This window comes from Haliaeetus albicilla, chromosome 4 (assembly GCF_947461875.1).
Source record: "Haliaeetus albicilla chromosome 4, bHalAlb1.1, whole genome shotgun sequence".
Taxonomy (NCBI): Eukaryota; Metazoa; Chordata; class Aves; order Accipitriformes; family Accipitridae; genus Haliaeetus; species Haliaeetus albicilla.
In genome coordinates, this window is record NC_091486.1 from 6,112,318 (window position 1) to 6,132,726 (window position 20,409).

A 20,409-nucleotide genomic window follows, 5' to 3' on the forward strand; every position below is an offset into this window, starting at 1 on the left:
CTAGGGAGAGGTTCCGACATTTTTTCTTTTTTAAGCAAGACTAACAAGGCAAAAATGGGTAGTTTGGCACAACATTGGATCCCTGCAGGCTTTGTACTAAAATATTAGGCATGTTCAAACAGCATACCACTGCAGAGTATTTCTGCAGCAAAGGGACAGCTCTCAAAAAGACGACTGTGGTAATGTACCTACCTCCATCTTCTTCCAGTAAAACATGAAAAAGACAATACAAATTCTTCAGTCTATTAGTGACTTCCATCCTTCTTAACCTGCAATTCAGTTCTTTGGCTAGGAAATAAGAAACAATATTCAGTTTCCTCTTTGCCTTGGGTCTATAAGAACCAGCATTCGTATAGTTGCAGCACTGAAAGCCCCAGTTCATCCCAGCTGGAGTTAATGGTCAAGATAAATTAATTTAAATTAATTTAAAGTTTGTTTGTGGCAGCTAAGCTAGCATCTCTGCCACGATGCTTCAGTGTGCTATGCAAACACTTCTGTTTTTTGAGCTGTCTCAGGTGTTTCTACATAGTGCTGCTTGGAAGTAAAAATGGATGTCACTCACCAAGCTTAGCAGACTTTTCCAGTCTCAATATTGCATTTAGTTGTCCAAATTTCAGCTAATTTCACTCCACATGCCTTACATGCTCTGGATCTAGACCCGGAATTTCTGAACATGAGGGAGATAGTGAACAGACACAAAATTAAGTGTTTGCAAAATGTTTTTAAAGCAAAATATCTGTGGACACCATTGATTGCTTTACTTAGGAAGGAAAAAGAGACATTAAGGTGTAAGAAACTGAACATTAAAAAAATATGAATGCACAATAACTAAAATCACATCCTGCTCTTGGGGAAGTTGCTTAAGGTTAATAGGAGTTGAGCATAGATGAAAGCTAAGCAATGCTAAGAAAAGGAACACATGTTACTTTTTAGGTCCTAACCCAGAAATATACAGCGCAAAGGCAAACTATTGAGATTAATAGGATAATATTGTCAATGCAGCAGTCTGTAAATGGAATCCTTTAAATATATATGTCCTAAAAGTCCTTAGGAATGTGTTCAGGTAAAATATGAATATTACAACCTTTTCTTTCTGAGCTGCTTTTATCAGAATAAAGTGACTTTGGTGCTTCACCAGATGCCAGAGCAAAGCAGATAGGAGCAGTAACCACAAAAAGAATTTCTTGAAACTATATTCAAGTAAATGAACTACTTCTCCTATAATCTGACTGTAAAGAGTGTAAATAACTCTGACAGCATTCAAACTCAGCCATGCATCTTCTGTAGTTATTAGATATATACTTTCTGTCATTATTTAGTCAACCATTGTAGACTTTTTAAAAAAAACAAACACCGGTACCCCAACAGTATCTATTCTGTACTGCCACTTTCCTGGAAAATTGCCACTTTTTATTTAAAGTGAACAATAAATGTCCCTACTCAAAAGATACTTAAATTGCAGCACTTATTCTGAGCTGCAGTAAGCCTACCCATTTTATAGGTACTGCTCATTCTCAGCAAGAATTGCTGAACACTGATTCACTAGTAGTACTTAGGAACCACATCTTAAAATTTTTGTTGTTTGGTTGGTTTTTTAAATATAATAGAAAAATAATCAGTTAGATGTCATTAGTGTCACCACTGTTCTTGAAGGGCAGGAATCTGTGCCCATACACGTACAGCTCAGTATAGAGCTGGAGGTGAAAATACCAAGCTCATACCAGAAAATTCGTGCATACCAAAACGGCCTAGGTCTGTATTGCTAGAGGTAAATCAATGGGAAGGATATTTCTCTACTCAGCACAAACAGAACAATAGGGTTTTCTATTTTTTTTTTTTTAATCATCATGAAATTACAGGGACAATTGTATGCTTTTCTAGTCTAAATCTGACAGGATTTGTTTATAGATCTGTACAAGAACCTTAGATTGTTTGCTAAATATAGATCCAGTGTTAAATAATATTTTTTCTGTATTGAATTTTCCTGTAACTGTTGAGACACAATGTATTAGGACAAGACAGTAAAAAAGGTCTAGACAGAAACTCCACTTTTATTTTGACAGAGTACTATGTTCTAAAGTTTGGAATGTTATATATAAAAGCAGCATAATATACATCTTGTTTATAAACCATTTTGATACTTCCTTGGGTTTGATGTTTGAAAACATTACAACTATTCACCTGAATACATTTTTAAATCTTGATTCTTGACAGTTAAAGCTCAATACTGGGGCAAATGGTCTTAACAGCTATGATTAAGTCCAGCTTGGCATACTCTGTTGTGATTAACTAGAAGTCTCTTCACTACTAGTCCTATTGTGAAAGAGATTAAAAAAATACTTTCAGTAGACTGTTTTTATGACTGTTAAAAATACAAGCATATGACTGTTGAAAATACAGCCATATCTTCTTCCCAGAGAGGTTGTGGATGGATGCCCCATCCCTGGTAGTGTTCAAGGCAACCTGGTCTGGTAGAAGGTGTACCTGCTCATGGCAAGGGGGCTGGAACTAGATGACCTTTAAGGTCCTTTCCAACTCAAACCATCCTAGGATTCTATGAACTTCAACACACTAATTTTACCTAATTAATTTATCACCATAACTTTCTAGTACAGATACAGAAAACCTTTCTAAAAACAGTATGAACACGTTAAGACAAATTGTGTTGTGTCCATTTTACTTCATAGTTTCTTACCGTTTCATATATATTTACATGGAACAGGGTTGATTTTATTTCGTAATTTCATAACAAGAAGTTAGTTTGAGGGTTTTTTTCATTCTGAATAGATTGTAAACCTAGGATGTTAATAATGGTTTGGATCCATTGAAATATATTGTTATATAAAACAAAAAGGTTTTTTTCTCACTTTGGAGTTTGATTTTTAAAGACTTTTCCATGACACACACCTCTCTGGTAGACCTTGACGAGTACCAATTATGGCTGGATTATTTAGTAAGCACTATCTCAAGCTCCCCTTGATGGAAGTGATTTCCCTAGTCACAAATGATGAATCTCGTGGTTTAACAACACTGCTTTATTGAAGACAGAAGAGAAGAGAAAGAACATTGAGAAGATCATAGAATCACAGAATAGTTTGGGTTGGAAGGGACCTTTAAAGGTCATCTAGTCCAACTCCCCTGCAATGAGCAGGGACATCTTCAACTAGATCATGTTGCTCAGAGCCCCGTCTACCCTGACCTTGAATGTTTCCAGGGATGGGATATCTACCACTATGAAGTACAAGATGAAGTACAAAACCCAACTACTTCTCTTTCCTTATTTAAGCTCCTTCTTGGGAGTAGGTGGCTTTCTTCTCTCTCTACAATACCTCCTCACAGCATACCTTGCCAGGTAGGAAAGCCTCAAGCAAGCTGCACCCGAGACTTGCACGAGTTGCTTTTACGTTGTAGTGATCCTTCATATTTAGGTATAGCAGGTTTTGGTCAGACTTTTCACATTGCAACTCTATCATTTTCTCAGTTTTATGGCATTCTTGCGTTTAGAAGTAATGCTGCCACGTATGGTAAAAGATGAAAAGCTGAACATGTTTTGGGTTATTGTCTTCCAGTATTCAGCAGGTATTAGCATTCAGGTATTACCATTCACTTTCCTTTGCCTCTACCAAAGTCCCTATGCTTCTAGATTCCCTTTCCTCTTGAGTTCTCTGAAGTGTTCAGCTCTTCTAGGACATGGTGGAAAGCTTAAAAATACATTATAAGCAATGAAAAGTCTAAACGTTCCACTCTGAAAAACTGTGTTATTGGCTGATGAGGGAGAAAAAGTCTCTGTAGCTCTACTCGGGGGCCAGAATTTAGCAAGCGATTTTTCCCCCCCCCCACTGTTTTTTTTTTTCTGTATTTCACATGAAATTGTTCTTGCTTCTTTAGACTGACCAGACATTATACCCCTGTCCCCTTCTCTTGGTGAGGATTCTGTTACAAACCAGGCATGGGCTGCTGGAAATTCCAGCCTACTGGATTATTATTTTATTGGTGAACTACTAATTTTTGTTTCAAACAACATTATTGGAGAGAATTGCACTGAAACTGACATTTTAAAGCTTTACTTTGGATAAACCATGAGCACTTCAGCTCTTTGTAGTCTTGCCTGTGCGCCAGCAGAAGCCTCCAGGAGTTGCTGAGTAGGTGGATAAGGATCATGTCTCTAGGTGTTTGTATTCAATCACAGCTGAGGTGGCCTGGCCTCGAGTTCAGCAAAATCTTGTTTCAAAGGGAATGGAGCTGAATGAGCTGGAACTTTCCCATGAATTTCATTACTACATGGCTTGAAAGAGCTAGAGAGCGTTGGCTTGTTCACTAAGATTTACTGTGTTTGTGTCTAACATGGGTTCTTTGTCTGCTTCCACCGTGCTGTTATCTGAAGCCTCTTTGGGTTTTGTATTGTGAAAAAGATACAGCCAAGGCTGAATCATGTTAAATACTGCCTCTTTAGAATTATTGTAGGAGTACAAAAATGGGGAGGCAAGGTTATTTTATTTTGTAGCTAGTAACATATGAAACTAATTTTCTCTCTGAATTGTAGTACCTATCACGCTGCAAAGCCTTTTAGAAGTCTCTGAGAACTACTGATTCAACATTTCGTATAAGTAATACAGAATTTTTTACCAGCTGTTCTAATTTTTTGTCCATATGAGTTTTGGTTCGCCTATATTTGTTTCTAAGGAAGTAAGGACATGGATATGTTGTGAGAGATGGAAACTTTACTTTGATATAGACTACAACGTGTGCTACTTTTTGTTTGAAATTAAAGGCATTCCAGGTCAGTTTATAGTTACAGGCCAATACTGAATCAGATAGGACCCTCAGTGTCTATGCAATATGAAGCCCTGTAATTTTTACCTTTTTGACACAGTGTATACTCCCCAAAAAAACGATTAAATCTTTTATAGTATTAAATTGTGTTCTTAGAACAATTAAAATTGGTTCTCATCATTTCAGTGCGTGACTGCATAAGAAGAAACAAGTCACACAATTTATTTTAATTAGGTGTAATTTACATTTATGTGTCTGTGTACAAAATAAAAATGAATAACTTTATGATGGCAAACTACCTAGCTCAGTTTAAAAATGCATGAGATGTATTTCTAAGTTACTGCAGTAAAGCTGAATTAAACATATAAGATAATCTTTAAAATGAATAAGTAATGCAGATTTAATAACACTTTTTGAAAAAAAACCACACTCAAATACTTAGAAAATGTTGGCCCTCTAAGCTGAATTTTCATGTGGTTATAGAACATAGTTATGCATTTTAATGGTAAATTTCTACCCCAAAATCATAAATAAAACATGCATGTTGATACTAACATCATCTACTAAAAAAACTTAATATATTGCAAATGAGACGGAAACTTCATTTTTTGCCGTTTAAAATAAGAAGTTAAGGTATCAGTGTATGTTCTAGTTCTTTCTTGTTTTTAAAACACTTGCGTCTTATGTTATAAATCTTATCAAACCCTGTGAAATTTCACGTTATTTGGGACTTGAGGACTATTTCTGGGTTTGAATTCCAGTTCTACTGATGCAGACATGAACTTAGTAAATTCTATCTCAATCCATAGACATTTCTAAGGTTGGCGGGGGGTGGGGTGGGGTGTAAGATGGGGGCTATAGAAGGATTTCCATCAAAATTTCTAGAACTTGTTACAGATATGATCCAGTAAATAAGTCCTTCTCTTCCCTCATTTTAATAGAATTTCTGCAGTCTAATGAAGAGCTTAGCTGCAACACGATAGAATGGAATATATATAGATAGATGATGTGTGTATAGTTAAACACGTTCTTATAATGTCTAATACAAGCTAGTATGCTGCAGAGATTTAGATATCATATTCTGTGTTGTGTGCAGCCATTCTGTTACCCCACTGTATTATTCTATAAAGAACATCTACATGCATTTTTCCACTGTGACATTTATACGCTTTGGATGTGTAAATATCTATAACATAAGTGTTGATATGTTACAATGTTGCTGGTATTAGCTACTTTAATTGTGTAAGTAATTAACACTTCTTTTGTTCACCTCATTATCATTTTTCTCAAACTGAGACTCTATTAGCAGCCCATTCTGTATTGTGCGTAGACATCAAGTCATTACAACAGTTGACACAAGACAGCCTTCAGATGTGCGACACTAATTAAGTAAAAATCTCCAAATTAAAAATAGGTTCCTTATAACTACTGAGGAATGACCATCTACATGAGACAATATTCATTTTTTACTTCACTGATCATAAAGTATTGCTTTAGTGTGTTGTAGTAAATCACCAAAAAAATCCATTAAGAAAGCCTTTATGTCTCTGCAAGTACAAAGAATATTAATTATTTTTGCTTCCTGAAAACAGAGCTTTTTTTTTTTTCTCTCCTGCTCCTACAGTCTTCACTGACAAATGTTTGTGAATCCATTCTCCAAAAATAACCAGGGAATATAAATTTGGCATGGTTTTGCTTATGTATAGGTACATACAAGGACTTGACTTTATATACTGATATATCCTACGTGCAAGAGCTTAGTAAAACTGGTTTAGCTTTTTAATTTTTAGGGACTGTAGCAAAGAACATAAATTCTCTCTTTCTTGTTGTCTATATGGTAAGTTTTACTGCACAAGTTGAAGCTGCAGTCATTGAGCAAGTATATAAAAATACTAAAACTCGTTGATGTGTAACTATATTATGCTGGACAGTCGTGATGGAAGATTATAATAGTGAGAATTATTTTAGTGTTGTTTTTAATCAAACACCACTGGCACATTTTGTTTTGCAAGACAAGACAGAGACTTGATTTTTAAGAAAAGTTCATGCTACATGTGTCCTCCTGTGGGTTCTTCATTCTTCTTGCTTCCAAACACCAACATGTTTTCTCTACAGCTAGATATTTTCATTAGTACTTTCTGACTGCAAGGAGGGGTTTTTTTGAAAGTTCATGTGAGATAATGCATTTTCGTGCATACCATGTAAGTTTGCAAGGTTACATTTTTCCATTTATGACAAATCCAAATGAAAATTTTAAGGGTGAAATTTAGGACTATTTAAGGAAAAACAGAGGTTTAAAAACTGTGCAAGACCCATTTATATTCACAGCTCCTGAGTATTATAGAATGGGGAATGGGAAGGGGTGAGTTACTGTAATAACACACTAGTAGGTTGTATATGCTTTTTTTAAAGGCACTATATATACATACATATGCATGTATTTATAGAGTCCATAAAATGAAGATAGTTGTTAAGTCTGGGATAATGAAAGTCAGATAATGTGTACAGAAAACATGAGTTTCCCAGCATCTAATGAAGCAGTAGAGAGAATAGAAGGTTTTGATGTAAGCAATAGGCAAAAATTAAGATATTTACCTTAAGTTTAGTAAAGGCCAGAATTTTATAATCTGTTCTATAGGGATGGAAATGTCTTAGAAATGTGTGATATGCAAAGTACACTCTGTTCCCTTATTGCATAATGATTGAGCCCTGCTGGCAATATCAATAGAGACATTTTCACTGACATCTGAAGAAACACAAGTGCAAAGAAAAAAAAATCACATTAAGACATATTTCTCTTTTGGACTTCAGGTCCTTGTCAGTTCCTCTATAAAGTACAGTTATGTATCTGCATTACTCTCTCCCCTAAACTAATTTTCATTCCGATACAGTGCGGCAGTCTTTAAGCACTATGTATTTATTAATTGATTTATTACATTAATCTTCTGACACAGTGTATGAACTCTTTGGAAAGAATATTGGAACACTCCAGGCGACTCCAGTCTCGTTTCCTCTCCGCTTCTCTTTGCCTCTGCCCTCGTTTGTTCTTTGCTTTTTTTCTATAACTGGAGAGGCTGCAGAAAAGTTGGTGGGCAAGTAAGGCTTGGTGTTTCCTTTGTGGCCATTGATTTCTCTGACCACCCTTAACCTTGTTTTAAAAAAATAATAATAATAATAAAAAAAGACATTGTCATGCTATTCAATCCAATTTAGAGCTGTTCAGTGAAAAATTACTCTAGTCTTGTAGAACTGTTATAGTAGACGGGTTTTGGCTGAGGAGGTGGTATTTTCTCCCTTTGGCCTGCTGAATTTTCTGTTTGAGGTAATTCTTGGATGCAAAATGTCTAACTGCATTTAGGAATCTAGGTGGATTCTGCTGTTATGAGCTGATTTTACTACTATCAGTCCGATTGCCTCCATGGCTTTTACACCATTTAGTAGTGTTGTGGTTTAATCCCATCCAGCAACTAAGCACCACGCAGCTGCTTGCTTACTCCCCCGCCAGTGGGATGGTGTTGAGAATCGGGAGGGTAAAAGTGAGAAAACTAGAAAACTCGTGGGTTGAGATAAAGACAGTTTAATAGGACAGAAAAGGAAGGGGCAGGGGCGAGGAGAATAATAATGACAGAATATACAGAACAAGTGACGCACAACACAGTTACTCACCACCTGCTGACCGATGCCCAGTCAATCCCGAGTCATGGTGCCCCCCGGCCAACTCCCCCCAGTTTATATACTGGGCGTGATGGAACATGGTATGGAATACCCTTTTGACTTGTTTGGGTCAGCTGTCCTTGCTGTGTCCTTCCCATTTTTTTCTCCCCTCCCAGTTTCTTTTGTAGTCCCAGCCTCCAATGGCAGGGCAGTATGAAAAGCTGTGAAAAGTCCTTCACTTAGTATAAACATTGCTTAGCAACAACTAAACCATCAGTTATCAACATTATTCTCATCCTAAATTCAAAACACAGCACTATACCAGCTACTAAGAAGAAAATCAACTTTATTGCAGCCAAAACCAGGACAAGTAGGTAGATTTATTTTAGGCAAAAAACACTTTTAGTTCAGGTCCCAATTCTGATGGCTGCTCTCGGCCTGATCAACCGAAAAGCTGTATTCAGACTCTAGCCCTGTCCCAGCCCATGTGTGCCCAGAGGGATTTTTGGATAATGATCCAAAAGCTGAGCTGTTTTAGAAAGATTTCCATTACCTCTTTTTTCCTCTTCGTCAGCCTTTGTGCAACCTTCAACATAGTTTTTCTACTTCTCTCCAGTGGCTATCAGCTACATTACAGTAGAAAAGATGAGTCCTGTGGCTCCATTAATTATTTACATCTGTGTAGCAAAGATGAGCAAGTGTCTGACACACAGAAAGCAGTGATCAGGAAAAAGATAGCCAAAGGGGAAGTGTTTGCTGGAGAGCCATCTTATATAGACCTCCTGACAGATTCATTATAACGGCAGTATGCAAACAGTGTTCGTGTTTTTAAACAAAAAAGAAGTATTTAAACAACTAAAGTTATTGTATAATATTAGATTTAGACTATCTGCTGTTTGCTTTTCTCTAGTACTTCCAAAAACACACAAAGAGGAAAAGGCAAGCAACTATAGAGCATCATAAACCCAATATCCATATGCTGTGTTTTGCACCTGTGAGTTCATTTGTATGTAATACTAGCACCAATGCTAAAAGCCTGTCACAGGAGTATAGAAGTTGGAGTTTTGTGTGCCACTGTGAGGCTAGTTAAGCTTTACAGATAAGATAACCTTTTGAACTATTTTGTCTACAGTAAAACACAAAATTGGAACCCATCCTTCAGAAGTGAATTTCAACTGTTTCGTTTTTTGTTTTTTTTAAATTGTGAGGTTTTGACTGACTAAATTATATTTCATAGAACCATAGAATCATTTAGATTGGAAAAGACCTTTAAGATCATCAAGTCCAACCATCAACTTAACACTGCCAAGTCCACCACTAAACCATGTCCCTAAGTGACACATCTACACATCTTTTAAATACCTCCAGGGATGGTGACTCAACCACTTCCCCGGTCAGCCTGTTCCAGTGCTTGACATCTCTTTTGGTGAAGAAATTTTTCCTAATATCCAACCTAAACCTCCCCTGGTACAACTTGAGGCCATTTCCTCTTGTTCTATTGCTTGTTACTTGGGAGAAGAGACCAGCACCCACCTCACTACAACCTCCTTTCAGGTAGCTGTAGGGAGTGATAAGGTCTCCCCTCAGCCTCCTTTTCTCCAGACTAAACAACCCCAGTTCCCTCAGCTGCTCCTCCTGAGACTTGTCCTCTAGACCCTTCACCAGCTTCGTTGCTCTTCTTTGGATGCCCTCCAGCATCTCAATGTCTTTCTTGTAGTGAGGGGCCCAAAACTGAACATGGTACTCAGGGTGCAGCCTCAGTGTCCAGTACAGGGGGACGATCACTTCCCTAGTCCTGCTGGCCACATTATTTCTGATACAGGCCAGGATGCCATTGGCCTTCTTGGCCACCTGGGCACACTGCTGGCTCATATTCAGCTGGCTGTTGACCAACACCCCCAGGTCCTTTTCCACAGGGCAGCTTTCCAGCCGCTCTTCCCCAAGCCTGTAGTGTTGCCATGGGGTTGTTGTGACCCAAGTGCAGGACCCAGCACTTGGCCTTGTTGAACCTCATACGACTGGCCTTGGCCCATAGATCCAGCCTGTCCAGATCCCTCTAGAGCCTTCCTACCCTCCAGCAGATCAACACTCCCACCCAACTTGGTGTCCTCTGCAAACTTACTGAGGATGCAGCACTCTAAGCACAGGTTAAGATCAATGCAAATCCTTGATTGGATTTGGGAAACTTTGGCTTGGATAGATGTGTTTCTTCTCCCTGTACAAAGCACAATGAGCGAAAGCCTTTTTTGAAAAGGGAGGTAGGTACCACAGAGCTGGTTGTGTCAACACCCCTCTGTTTATAAAGAGAGAGAAGAGATGAGACACTTGGCACTAGATGCGTAAGGGCTGTGAATCAGCACAGATGACTGATTTTCAAGCTGTGATGACTCAAAGCCATCTTTTGATTTCTTAAGTTCTTCATTTTCTCTTTTGTTCCTGTTTGTTTCAGTATTGCTTTCTAGAGTCTTTAGCTCATCTCTTATGTTTGGTCGTAAGTTATGAGGGCGTACTATAACGATATTCATTCATTTGCACACTCACAAATCTACTGGCTGCCACTGGTTTTATTCTTTCTTCTGAAATATTATTTTGGAGACAATATGCCGTGTCTGTGAGGTCAGAGATTACACCTATTGTTCTGCTGCAAACAGCCCAACACTTCACCTGCTTTCCTCTTCTTTTCAGTTGTCCACATCCTACCGTGTTTATTGTTCTTCTTCTTTCATGGACAGCTAAATACCTGATATAATTGAAGGTGACTTCGAATTTATATTCATTATTAGTCTACGTGGTTGAATAAAGCATATGGATAAAAGTAGCAATGGATAAGGGGTTACTTACAATACATAAATTCTTATTAAATATGAAATCCTTTCTTGGCATATATATAAGATAGCAAAGATTTTAAGTAATTTCCATAAATTTATCCCACTGTTTCAAAGTCCTGATATTAAAAGTGTGCATCTAGTCTGTGTGAAAAATTACTTTTTAAAGCAATTATGATACCATGGGAGGCGACATGTGTTTACACTTTATACGTTAACCTGTAACTACAGAAATTAATATGTAGTATACAACCTCTTGGAAGTTTTCAAACATTTAACATAAAAAAAATTAATCATGGAAGTATAGTCTCTTTTTCCCACTAATCTCTAATGCTCCCACAAAAGCAACCTTTTCTAATGGCCATGATTTAGCCCTAAACCTTAAATATCTTTAAGGTACAGTATGTCTTGGCTGGGTCAGAAACATTACTTCAAGATGTTGTGATTTCAAGTTTTATAAAAGATAAGGACTTTTAAAATCCCTGGTTATCAATGATGAACTGGGCAAAAAATAAATTAAAAAAAACACCTGTGAGGATGACTTCTCACACTTTTAAAACTATATCAGATATTTTATATTACTTTGTCTGCATGTGGCAGGCTGTTTCTTGTTGCCAAGAGCTATGTTAAAGAATAAATATTCAGTTTTTTAATCAGTTCTGCAACCTTAAATATCCTATACCATGCTTTACAGTAGGAACGGGGTAGTGGCCCTGCTATGGAGACGAGTTAACAGGGAGAAACAGGTCTCACAATCTTATGCATGTGTTTGACAACCCACATACCGTATTGCACCATAGTGGAGTATTTTCATATAAGCCCATATTTGTCCAGAGAGATCCTAAAGGTTGTGTGGATTATTCTTTCTTAAACATTGGGCTATTTTTGCTTAATTAGAGTCATTAATCAACTTCATTTGATAACATCACAGAGAAGACTTAGGTAGTTGCTATACCAAAACTTCTCTAGAGGAATGTGTGCTGCAGTCAGAAGACTAAAAGACATTTTTTGACAACTTTGTTATTTGCATCAAAATTATCAATTTTCTTTTTGGGTCAGATTCATTCTATCCACTGTGTGTTGGTGCTTTTGTACCTGGAAAGGTACAAAATACCTTTTCCAGTGTTCCCACCTACACGTGCAAACAGAGTTGAATTCAAAGGCCATTGAACCAGCGGAATAAGGTTTTGTTCAGGATAACTGTTCACTGTGGAGAAGGTTCACTCCATAAAGACACTTAGGAGAGCAGGATGGATCTGTAAGTCACTGATGTACAACACAAATGGAAATTTTGAAGGCATCCCACAGCTTGGTATAATTGTTTCTTGTGGCTGAGGACAGCCCAGGATTAGAGCTGCTAGAAAATTGATGGTCTTCAAGTAAATTGGATGCAGTGATGTAAAAGGGATGCACCACATTTGGCTGCCTAGTCTCTTATTTAAAAGTCTTAACTACTTACCTGAGATGTTGAAAGAAAAAGCACTTTGTAAAAACTTAGCTGAGAAAGACAAAGGTGAAAAAATAAACTCAGAAGTAGCAGCTTTGCTGCTTTTTTTTGTAACAGATGTCAAATATGAGCATCTCTAAATGAATTTGCAAGAAGTGGGAGTGTGTGTTTCACTGTAATTTAATAACTTTTTGAGGACCTTGAATTTGTTCTGGGCACCCTAGCATGTCTCCTTTAGTCTGGGTATCTGTATGATCTTTGCAAATATCTTTTATTCATACTCTGTAACTCCTTAGTAAACTTAACACAGAAAGTTGTACCTTCGTTTACATTAAATTAGGGGGAGTGTTTTTAGAAGAAGGAAACATACATAATGAAATAATGTTCATCTATAATTTTTGCTAATAAACACTTGTATATTGCTTATGATAACAAAAACTATTGGAAATAATCAGCTTGTAGATTCTCAGTTGCATTCTCTAGTTTGAAATTTAGTATAGCATGAGCCTGAAGTGAGGCAGGTACAGTTTTGGTCAAGCCCAATTTCAAGACAGATACCATGTCAAAAGTGCATGGTAAAATTCTCTGCTAATTCTGACTGTGGCCTTTAATACTTTCTCATGATGCTGCTTTGGTGGGAAACCAGATGTTGTGTTTGATTCCATTTTCTCCTGCTGGAGGGTATCACAAGGACTCTCTTACCTCTTCTCGGGCCCCACTGAAGCACAGGCACTTTCGTTGAAGGGACTTCATGTAGATTCACTGTACACTGCACAGGTCTTGCCAAAGCACGGTGCAGTTTTCTTCCATGCTTTCTCACATGCTGGGAAAGTGCAGTGAGCCCTGACACAGTGTGACCAAATCAGAAATGGCCGTCCCAGTCAATTCAACAGCCAAAGAAATCTGGATCTGAAATGAATCGCTGTCCTTCTGTTTTCAGCCTGTCTGCTCCTGGGCACAGCCTGCCTTCCGGAGGATTTGGAAAAGTGACCCATCCACCTGGCCCCACCTGGCCTTCCCAGGACTTTGTCTAACCTTGGTACCCTCACCAGGGTGGGCCTGATCCTGACCGCTCCCGTGAGAAGACATTGTGGCACATCCCCACTGAGGTGGCCAACGTCCCAGGCTGGGGCTGGCGTGGCCACCTCCCAGTTTTGGTGGGATGGCCATGCTGCCAGCCCCGGGAGGATCCCCCACAGCCCCTGGCTCACCTTTCTGCAGCTCAGCTTTTTTTTTCCCATTCTCATTTAGCCATCTGTTAACGTGCAGTTATACCAAGGAGACAGTTACTCAGTTTCCTGAGCCAGAGTCTCTTGAGCTGCACAGCACTGCATGAGCAATGCTGCTTCCATCCTCTTCACCCTCCAAGCAGTGTCCTAGTATGAGTGTTTGAAACATCGAGATGTATTACCATTATTGCAGCCGGTGGTTTTGACTATTTTTCCACCAACTGGCAAGGCTAGGAATTACTGTGTCTTTTGAAGGGAAGAAAAGACACCATCCGTTTTATATTCTTAACGTTCTTACACTGATGTAAAATACCCTGAGATTATTTTGAGGAACACTTTTAAATTCCTTTTCCCAAAGTGCACTTGATAAAGCTGCCAGAAGCAGCTGTCTGTTAAAGAAAGAGGGAAGAGGAGTAAACAAGATCATAGAATTGTTTGGGTTGGCAGGGACCTTAAAGATCGTCTAGTTGCAACCCCCCTGCCCTGGGCAGGGACACCTTCCACTAGACCAGGTTGCTCCAAGCCCCATCCAACCTGGCCTGGAACACTGCCAGGGATGGGGCAGCCACAACCTCTCTGGGCAACCTGTTCCAGTGCCTCACCACCCTACAGTGAAGAACTTCCTTACATCTAACCTAAATCTGCCCTCTTTCAGTTCAAAGCCATTACTCCTTATCCTATCGCTACATGCCCTTGGAAGAAGTCCCTCTCCAGCTTTCCTGTAGGCCCCCTTTAGGTACTGGAAGGCTGCTGTAAGGTCTTCCCGGAGCCTTCTCTTCTCCAGGCTGAACAACCCCAAGTCTCTCAGCCTGTCTTCATAGGAGAGGTGCTCCAGCATCTTCGTGGCCCTCCTCTGGACTCCCTCCAACAGGTCCATGTCCTTCCTATGTTGGGAGCCCCAGAGCTGAATGCAGTACTCCAGGTGGGGTTTTATGAGAGCGGAGTAGAGGGGGAGAATCACGTCCCTTGACCTGCTGGTCACACTTTGGATGCAGCCCAGGATACGGTTGGCTTTCTGGGCTTCAAGCACACATTGCCAGGTCATGTTGAGCTTCTTGTCAACCAACACCCCAAGTCCTTCTCCTCAGGGCTGCTCTCAATTATTTTTATCTCAAAGATAAAATGCTACTCATCTTTATTTGCATTAGACATTTCAGAATTCAGTGGGAAAAGCATGTGCTGTTTCAAAGGCATCGCAACATGCCACTTTGTTTAGCTTATTTTTTTTTTATTCAGTGACGGTGGTAGGAATTGTGATCAGGAATGCCTTGGGACATGCTGTCTTGTTCCACTGACATTGTTGGATGATTGAGACCTGTTACCTTTTAGAGTCATTTTGCAGACAAAATAGGTTACAGGTCTTCTATAAAACGGCTTTTTTGGACTGACGTTCATCTTCATTTGGAAGTCAAGTTGACTTCCATAGGTTCATGCTAGTAAGGAAACAGAAAGTACATATGAATTTATCTTAATCACATGAATAAGTTAATTGCTTCTAATCGTAACCTTTCTGTTTTCACAAAGGGTGCACAAAATTTCTCTTGAAAACAAAATGTATTACTTCTTTGACGATATTTCAGTTTCCCCTCATATGCAGTTCCCAATCAAAGAAATCTAATTTAGGAAGCTCCCCTACTAGTATTTTAGTTAGACAATATATTTAAAATTGCCGGATGTTTGTGTCCTGAAGGAATCTTGTATTTTAAAAGCAAGAAGCGTCAAATCAAAATTAAATCTCAAAATCTTTAGACAGGAGCATACCAGACTAGTCCTACTGAGATTTTAAATGTTAATTAAGAGATTCATTCTTTTCACTCATTAAATTTAGAGGAGAAATATATACTCTTATATATTTTTGGTCACAGATCTTAGTTTTCTGTTTGATAAGGTATGAATGCTGAAAGCCCTCTAGCAATCTAGGTTTGTATGTAAGTAATGCAAGTACCATGGTTTACCTGCTTCACAGATCTAAGTTTTTTTAATGAATGTTCTCTATTTTAGAAGAAAAGATCTTTTTTACACCTCACACTCTATTCGCAGTTAGCCTAATGCAATGAATAAGTGTGCTATAAATGGCAAATCAAAAGATTAGTTTGGTTTTGTTAAATGTTAGGTGCCTTCAAGTCCTGATGCAACTGAAATGGGAATCAAATTAAACCTTTCAGTTTTATATGACCTACCTGACACTGAGCACTTGACTATCCTAATCTGCTTTATTTATGTTCTTCTTTGAAAGTGAAACCTGTCCTGGAGGAATGCTGGGTACTGCTAGAGGTTTTGGGTTCTTTAGTGAGCTGTATGCACATGTGTGCATGGGATGCTTCATAGGATGAAGTGTCCTACATTCATGTAACAAAAAAAAAAAGTGAAATGCCCGAAGCCCAAGCAAAAAAACCAAAAACCCAAAGCCCCACCCAGTGGCCCATTGCCCCCATCTCTTTTTTGTTGCATGGTTCAGGGGTCTCCGCCAGCACCAGGAGGTCACATCTCTCTGATTCTTATTACCGTGGTCTTCAAATCCTAACATCTAGATAAGTTTTAATTATCTCTCAACTTTCTGTTGTTAATTTCCTCCTATATTTTACTGGAAAATACAGGAAAAATATATTATTTGTGAAGTGTTTTAATACTTCTACATTTGCTAAGCACTTATTCAACATAGAGCATAGTGAGGATAGTTGTTTCTCTTCTTTGACTTCAAAAGGTATTTAGACCCCTTATCATTAGCTTAGGAATGCAGTTTTCTTGAAAGAGTGTATGTAGCATATGGCCATAATAAAAAATATGGGGTTTTTTTCATCCTGGAAGCACACAAATTGTTTGAGACAGAGTACATTCATCTCCACATTGCCTTTTTATCCCTAGTACCAGTGTGCTATGTTTTTATTAATCAAGGATGTAATTGGTGTCTGTCCATTGGTGCAAGGTGTGAAGCTGGAAGGGTCAGAGGAGGGAAGCAGGACGCTGGACGTCATGCCTTCCTGCTCGGTGGATGCGCGTTTTAGGGGTGCGTGCTCTGCTTGGGGAAGGGCAACACTCTAAATCGTGGATGGCTTCCTGATGTGTAGCATGACAGTGGGAATTTTGAATTTTAAGTTGTCTAATTGGGACAAGTTTTTTAAGTTAGGAGATTTGTTTAATGGGTTGTGCTAAGACCTATCTGTATTTGTTACAGAAATTGTAAATTCCCCCCAGAGCTCTCCTTTGCTTTCTCCTGCTGACTTCAAGAGATCAGATCTGCCAAAGCTGAGATTTTCCCACTTACAAGGGAGCTTTCAGCTACTGCCTGTGATTTTTGTCCTTCGTCCTGGAGTTAGTGCCTCGAAGAAGGTGAAAGCGTATTGCACTTGAGCACAGTGCATCCTAGGGTACATTTCCCTTGAGGACTGTTACAAGCTGTCAGAGTTTAGCACAGACTCAAGGCTCCAACACATGCAATCAAGGAGCTTTAAGTTGTTTCCTGTAAAATTTCCCCACCTTCAGTCTTTGTGTATCTAATCATATACTGTGTATACATTATGATTCATCCTCTAATTGAGCTAAACCCTTCAGACCTCTAAATGTTCTTTGCAGCGTGTTAAAAGACTGAAAGACTTTGTCATGTGAAATTATGTTAGTTGGTTTTTTTATCAGTCAGAACCCTCTCTAAGAAATAATCAAAAGAGATCCTCAAAATTCCCTGAACTTCCTCAAAAATGCCTGTACTTAACACTTCAGGGATAAGGGGACACAGAGTGATTGCAGTTGGGATGGCTGCAAAGGGAGCAATCACAGCATCCTTATCCTCTCCCTACCATCCTGTACTGCGCAGTTTCAGAGGCCGACTCCTGGGCTGTAGGAACAGTTTCTCTGATCTAATGCAGCCAGAAATATGTAACATTTATATGTAATTTCATAAATATCCAAAATTATCTATATAGCACAACAATGAATGTAAATACTGGTACCTATTACTCTTGATGTAACTCTTGATATGATAGGATATTCACAAAGCAGTTGAAAATTTTATGACACTTTAATGTTTGCAAAGCTTAATTTTAGCATCTGTAACACCTGTATTTTGGGAAATAATCCTCTATGACCCATTGATTTCCTTTTAATTGCACTAATCATTTGTTGGTGATTTTAATACTCCTAAATGCTGCAATGCTAATGCACTAAAAATCTGCAAAATGGACTAATACACGGAGTGTTGCCCTTAGCTTTAAAATGGAAATGCCATATAGAACTTTCTTTGCCTTGTTGTAGATATAAAAATATGTATAAGAAATCTTCTGTGTATTTTTTAGGTCCCGAGGAAGCAGATTTCAAGTGCATCCCGAATTATGTTAGCTGCATCGGTACAAACAAATGCATCCACTTGTCCCAGCTCTGCAATGGTGTTTATGACTGTTCTGATGGGTATGACGAAGGAGTTCATTGCCGGGGTAAGTAAATTTGCTGAGACAAAAATGCTTTGACCTGAAGTCTTCTGCTGTATTTTATTTTTTAATTCAAAGAAAACCAGAACCTTGTTCTTGGGAATACATATAAAACAAAAATGGATTGATAGAGGCGTATTTTAATGTATTTTTCAAGTTCATTTTAAAAATATTTTGTGTGAAGCAAATATAAGTAAAAAGCCCCTACAGGTTTTCAGACTTTTTCTGTTAACAATTACTAACCTTGTATGATGGACATAGTTATACCAAAAGAAGGATGAGGAAGCCCTTTCTTAGGGAGCAAAGGTTGGGCAGCACACTGCCATAATATTTTTTTTCCTTATAACTTTTGTTTAAACAAAAAAAAGCAAAGAAAAACAGTGAAAAATACATCAGATTTGCTATGAGCGTTATTCTGCTTTGAGGACTTGTTGGGGGGGGGGGAGATTTTATTCTAATAATCTACTGTTTAAGAGTGTAGTTACCAAATTCTGGCAATGAGAAATCTTAAGGAGAAATTGGTGAAGGTCGACTTTTTTTAATACCTGAGCTGTACTACGCAGAAGACTTATTAAGGTCTGCCTTGTGGATAGTTATAAGGCTGCCATATTAAGTCCAAATGTTGGATACCATGAGTCATTCACATGTCAGTTATTCTCAGTCAATAGACTTTACTGCTAGGCAAATGATTGTTGATGGTCCTCAACATATCCCATGTTCGAAACCAGAAACTCAAGACAGGTCCTGGGACTTCTGATACAATCCAGTGTGACAATCTACAGTAAAAGGTACAATTAATGGTATAGATCAAAAAGTTAAATTAGAATTTAAAAGTTCATGTGGACAGATTTCCAGAACTGTTATAGTAAAATCTAAGCCCGCACCAAAAATAAGCCATATGAAAAAAAAGAAAAAAAGCCCTCTGGAATTAATCAGTGTAATACTGCTGACTTCACAAAACTACAAATAGTTATTTTTATATAACCAGGTAAGCATACAGGCTGTCATAAAATACATGACAATTCTTATTCACAGTGATAGGAATCATTTCTTTTCTTGAAGGCTCTACTTTTGTATATTCCTTGTTCAATGAGCATTACACAAAATCAAAATTTGTGTCAGCATACTGTTTTTAGCACTGGTCCCAGCATCCATAACCCCCCAAAAGTTAAACTGGCCAAAGCAGTATTTGGCCTATATTGAATCTTTCTGAAGTTGGAGATGAGTTGTTTTTCAGAGAACAGTATTGATCCGTTAAGCACTGTTTAAATGTATATTCCTCAATAATTCATGTATTTGTATAAATTACTCTTGATTAAATGGCAGAGGATTAAAAACTTCCAGTGCTGAATAATTATTGTATTATAGCTCTTGCATTTTTATTGTATTTTAAGTCATTAAATTAGGAGAGTAATGGAATCAGAAAAAAATAAATAGACTAAAAATAAAATCCTATGTTAGTGTAAATTAAATATGCTTGGTTTTCATATGTAGCACTTTGTATATGTAGCCTGTACTTTGGAAAGTGATAGCACATAAAATACATAATCTTTATTCATGCCCTTTTAATTTATGCTCAAATACACCTTGTAAGGTTCATGTTGATTCCTACTCCTTTATTTATTATCATATATGAATATGAAAACTTCCAATGGAAAAATTAATGTCTGATCTAATAAATTACCATAGAATTTAGTAAAATATTCTAAACAAATATTTCATCTAAACCACACAGAACACATAGATAATGAAGTTCTTTAATATTATATTTTATTAAGAATTTAAAGTTGTCTCCCAGTACCTCATCTAATAAGTGGTTAATTCATTAATAATGATTTTTGTAGCAGTTGGGTATTTTGATTTGCTTATTAGAGGCAGTTCTTGAAATTATTAGTGGACACATTTCTATCAGCAACATGTTTCTATCAGCAAAGCCAAAGGATATAGAAAACAGTAACTTTACATTATGATCATGTAGTTTGATACTACTAACTGCCACTAATGTCTCATTGTGATACATTCCTATGTATTAGATATTTGGTATGAATGCAGTATACTTG

The 20,409-nt window shown here is 37.9% G+C and overlaps 1 protein-coding gene across 4 annotated transcripts in view; it reads left to right on the forward strand.

Moving 5' to 3' along the window:
* LRP1B (LDL receptor related protein 1B) overlaps positions 1–20,409 on the forward strand; it is a 753,798-nt gene that overhangs the window by 268,182 nt on the left and 465,207 nt on the right. For all 4 annotated transcript variants that reach the window (XM_069780765.1, XM_069780767.1, XM_069780768.1 and 1 more), the window contains one exon: positions 18,218–18,355. In XM_069780765.1, the coding sequence (XP_069636866.1) occupies positions 18,218–18,355 (138 nt within the window). The remainder of the gene's footprint in view (positions 1–18,217; positions 18,356–20,409) is intronic.